Source organism: Durotheca rogersii (assembly GCF_024521655.1).
Source record: "Durotheca rogersii strain YMJ 92031201 chromosome Unknown GGS23scaffold_35, whole genome shotgun sequence".
Classification (NCBI taxonomy): domain Eukaryota; kingdom Fungi; phylum Ascomycota; class Sordariomycetes; order Xylariales; family Xylariaceae; genus Durotheca; species Durotheca rogersii.
In genome coordinates, this window is record NW_026251266.1 from 316315 (window position 1) to 321709 (window position 5395).

The 5395-nt window shown below is 41.5% G+C and overlaps 1 protein-coding gene across 1 annotated transcript; it reads right to left on the bottom strand.

The window, feature by feature from the left end:
- Positions 1–1479: 1479 nt before the first annotated feature.
- Positions 1480–1884, bottom strand: GGS23DRAFT_607702 (uncharacterized protein; the record flags this gene model as incomplete). The annotated part of the gene is made up of 4 exons (XM_051520091.1): positions 1480–1503; positions 1559–1640; positions 1715–1824; positions 1882–1884. 4 exons carry the CDS (start codon positions 1882–1884, stop codon positions 1480–1482), a joined length of 219 nt encoding a protein of 72 aa, XP_051367948.1.
- Positions 1885–5395: the final 3511 nt, after the last annotated feature.

Sequence of the window (5395 nt, forward strand, 5' to 3'; positions counted from 1 at the left end):
GGCATATTATAGCAGAGGCGTTACGAGTCAACCCCCACACACACCCTATCTTCCATCTATTGTACATGCAATATCTCAGTCTAATCCCAACAGCCGCGAACTGGTAAGTCTTGCATGACAACATAATCTCTCCTGCATCGTAAGATTGCTTAGGGCGACCGTGCGACCTCCCGAGTCCATGCCGTATATGCAAGTCATCGCTCAGCAAAGCCGCAGGCAGACCGAAGGATTCGCGCTTCTAAATTATGCAATCAGTTACCCGGGGATGGTATGCGGTAGTTTGTGGAAAGACGCAGTGTCAGGGGATACTCGGTGGTCGATCTCCATGTGACGAGAGAGGTTATATAAGCTATAATCTGACGTGCGGCCTATATACTAAATACGCAAATATGCACCTAAGAGGTATGTATGTGCGAATATATATATCCATGTGCGTGAAGTTGAGCTGCCGTAAGCATATTCTCATCTATGCATCTTTTCGTCGATTCCTTCCTCCCTTCCTTCGTTCGCTACCCACGGGGGTCGGCAGCTCTCTCAGCTTCAGATCCTTATAAGGCACCTAACACGGTACCTATATTAAGTATCAACACCTTTACTATACGCGCATAATACGACACAGCCGACGTAGGTAGGTATGGGAGGTATGATTTGCGAGGTCTATCCACCCTACTAACGGAGGTCGATCTGCTCCGCGAAATGACAATCAGCAATCAACTAGCGAAATCTCGCTTCTAAGAACTGAGACGTCTAATAAATCCCCTCATATACACTAGACAGGTTTATCCCCCGAATGAGACATACATGCTTGCATATCGGGGTGTTCCCGGGGCGACATCCACACCCTAACTGTCCATCACCGTGCCAATTCTAGCCGCGTTATCAATGTTGGTACTGCTGCCCCTTGAGAAATCCAATCACATCGTCGACAGGGTCGGGTCTGAGAACTACCACGTTGGCGGACACACTCATCATATAGCTGGACGATGAGGGTGAGTTCCACAGGCAGATGCGGCTCAGCTCGGCCGCCGCACCCAGATCGCTCTCGCATGGCGCCATGCGTTGCCTAAAATCTGTCGCAAAGGTCTTTCTGTCGGAAGGTTAAACGCCCAGTCGGCGGGAAGACGCAGCCAATCACGGTGGCGCGGTGCGCTCGACAGGGAGTCGGATGATGCGGGCCAGCCTAGGCTGCGGTAACAGATACAGACGCGGGATGGCAATGCTCAGGGCGAGCGCGGGCATCGGTTATTTCCGCAGTCGACCGATCGATGATTCCAGGCAGTCTCTCGGAGGGATGCCCCAGGTGCTCGTGGCGAGTACGATGTAGGTAGGGGTCACGTCCGCTCAGTCGCGTTGTATTATCATCAACCAACAACTGCTATGTCGGCCGCGAACTTCGCTGCTTATAACGCGACGGTCAAATTGAAACAAAATTCCTTTGCTCTACACCTACGCGCCGGGGAAACCTAGCAGACTGACATGCTAGTTGCCGAGAACCATAGAGACCTAATTACCGATGATTAGACTTGATTAATAGGATCTTCGGCGTTGTTCGGCTTACCGCCATAAACACGCAACAGAGACTCATATACGGGCTTAGCCTCTCCCCTATCCTCGCTGCCTTCCAGAAAATACCCATCAGCCTACAAGCAATTGTGATTAGCGCAGGTTCAGCCGTGGCACGGCGCTCGGCGAGCAGTCCAGCGAGCGAACCCACCCTTGCTTATTCCCGTCGAGAATTGTCGGGAATATTTGATGGACGTAGGCGCAGGTGCAGATGAGGAGGAGGATGACGAGTAGGAGGGACTGGAAGTTGAAGAGCGCAGACTAGTAGTTCCCGGTAATCAGTTATAACTCCCAACTCGAGGGGATTTCTCGACTTACCATCTTAAACGACTTAAGGATACGCTATCTCCACGTCAAGGCGCTCCGGAAACAGGATATGCCGGCAGTCTTCGCAGGTATGCCCCTCTGCTTCTGGGGAGAAGGCGGGGGGGTAGAATTTCTGAGGTTTGAACGCGTTGAAGAGGTCGCTTCTTTCAGCCTTCCCAAAAGCCAGCTGTTGATTTGCCCGAGGCTTACGTAAACTAGGCCGCGTCGATATGTATTTAAACGTAGGCCGTGCGCGACCTAAGTGGCTGGCAGGCTTACCTAATTGAAGTGTTACGTGAGCAGGGGGGTGTTTCCACCAATGGATGTGATCCCATTCAATCCACTGACGAATGCCGTATGCACCTATCCATGCCTCGCCAAGCTTACCTAGGGGAAGGTTTCGGCCCGGGCATCGAATGCGTGGACACTAAGCTGCCCGGGACAAGTAACCTTTGGGGGCGCCTCCCTTAGGTACAGGTATGTATCTCTATGCGTAGGTGCGTACCTCATATACGTGTACACGTATGGGTAATCTACCTGCCTGTACCTGGATGGGTACCTCAGGTATGTAACTCCCTTTAAGCGCATGCATTGGGTTAGGCGCATATATATACACGTGCTGGATAGGTACCTCCAAGATCGGTTTTACCATCTAGAATCGGAATAAGAATCTAACCTAAGCTACGCCGCTTTTAGCCTAAGTCTAAACCTAAGTCTAGCTTAATAAGACCCGCTTTTCATAACCTAATATAAATAAACTTATATAATTTCTAAATACGTATTACCGTAATTACGCTAAAAAGACCGTTTAATATAAAATAAACTTTAATATATAAGTTTAATCCCCTTCTACGGACTATTCCTTCGCGGATTACTTAAAAAACCCTTACTATTACTACCACTACGTAAATAATTAAAGCTATTTAGACTACTAAAACTAATTAAAACCCTCCGATTACGGCGTTACTACCTTAATATAGTTCTCCGCTTACGATCCCTCGTTTTTAACCGTTTCCTACGCCGTTTCTTACTCGTTAGGCATCTCCTCGTCGCTTGCCTCGTCCTTATATACGATCCTACCTTTTAACGATCTTTTCGCTTACCGTATATTAGCTATACGTACGAAGCGCTTACCTAGCGCCGGGAGGACCTTCCGACGGGTCTTAGGAGTACTACTATAGCCTAGTACCGATCGAATTAAATCATAGCTATAAATAACTATAATTAGCTAATCGGCTAGCTAAAAACGGTAGCTAGGAAAAGGAAAAACTAATAAAAATAAATAAAAATAACGAATAAAGGTATAATAAGAAACGAATAAAGAGCTATAGATCCTAATATCTATAGGTTTAAGTTTAATCGATAAAAAGATAAGTACGAAACCTATATAAATATATATTTAAAAGGCTACGTAGCTTAGTTTTACCGTATTATTATAATAATCGAAACTCTTAATATCTAGGATCGTATTACTTAAATCCTAGATTTCGAGGCTAATAAAACTTTATAATAATAGTATATTTTCCTTATCGGGGTTAGCTATACCGCGACTATAAGATAAATCTAATTATATCTATAAAAGGTTATCGATTCCGTTAGTCTCCTAAATAAGTCGGCATTAGAATACGTCGTCGCGTTAGTAGCTATATTATCCGACGCTTAACGTTACTTCTCTTTATATATTTTAAATAAGGCAGCATTACCTTCGCATTATTACCTTCGTACCTATGTTTAAAGTTACGTTACCCTAACTACCTTTAGTCGCGGTAAAAGAATAAACTTAAGTTTATTAATCTACTATTACTACTAACGGATTAATTTAAGCTTCGTAAAGAATTTCCCGTATCCGTAAATATAGTAATTTATCTTCTTATTTCTAACTTTAACCGTTAGGAAATACTATATCGCGTAACTTAATTACGCAAAGGATTAGCGACTAATAATACGGAGTAAAGTATACCGATATAGTCTTATAGAAGGCCTTCTTAGTTATTATTCCTCGCTTTAAGGTAGTAAGCTCTTTTATATCTATATAATTCTATTTATTATATCGAGGAATGCTTTAGTTATTACCTTATCCGTTATAATAGATATAAATCTAAAAGAGAACCTAAAAAAGGACTCGAGGTTATCTATAAAGGAATAATCGTCGCCGGAAAGGATCCCGATTACTATAAAAGCCCTCGTACCGGTTATTTCTTTAGTACTTAATACTTATAATCGATCGGTCTTAATAATAAAATCGAGATTAATTAAAAACAAAGGCTAAGAAAGGTTCTCGTTATCCTTATTAATTATAAGATTATTAATTAAGATATCCCGATAAAGAATACTAGCCTTATATAAAGATTCGTATCCTTTAATATATCCCTTTAACGCCTTAAGTAAGGCTACTTATAAGCTTACCTTATAGATTAGCCTTCCGTAATCGCGTAAAATAATACGTCGGTAAACCCGGTTCGGGAGTAAACTTCTAGGTTTTATAGGAAATACCGAACCCGAACCTAAACGGGACCTCTTACCGGGCGGGAAAGGAACGCTAACTTAATAAGATAAGCGTTTAAGGCTTATAGAACTTAAGCGTAATCGAAAAAACTAAGCTAGGCGCTCTTAGTTATAGTTACTAGCCTTTATAACGTTTAATCCTTTACGAATATAACCCTAAATATCGTCGTTATTATATCCTATATAAACCGTCGCATAGGCGTAATACCGCGCGACATTCTTTACGCGTTTCTCTATTACTACTTTAAGTAATCTACTTTCGTCGTTACGTTCTAGAAATTACCATAAGTCCTTAATAATAAGCGGTACTATCTTATCTCCTTCGGGATACGCTTTCTAATAAGTAGTTATACGGCTTATTATACCTAGTATCCGCCTTATAAAACTATCGATTATAATACGCTTTATCGTATTATTTCGCTTAATATCGATATATTAATGGTAATTTAATTTTATTATAATAAGGTCGAAGCTAAGCGATTAATCGTTTATCTAAAGAAAACTAAGGATAGTTAATATAAATAGCTACCCTATGTTATAAATATCGAATTTCTTAAATGCGATAACGCTAAGCCGGTCGAATTCCTAAAGCCGTATCTAACGTCTATATAAAGTAAAGGCTAAAATAAAGCGGCGAATAAGTTAAGAAATAAATACTTCTTTCGCGAATCTTCTTAGAGTAAGCCGCGCTTTAAAATCTATATTTTCTTTAAGATTATTCTTTAATTCCTTAGGTATTAAGATATATAACTAATCGTTCCCTACCGTCGGGTTATTTATAAAGATAAAATCGGGTTTCCGCTTCGTAACCGAGCCATAAAGCGGTTTATTAAAGTAAATTAACGGCTTCCGTATTATTTTCGGCCTATAATTCTACGCCTACCGGATAATTTCATTATATAAATCGGTTAACTAGGTAATAACGTCGTCCTAGTTAATATCCTCTAGCTATTTAATCTAACGACCTTTTCTATAGCGTAGTAATATCTTATTAATATATTCCTAGAAGATATCTATAAAT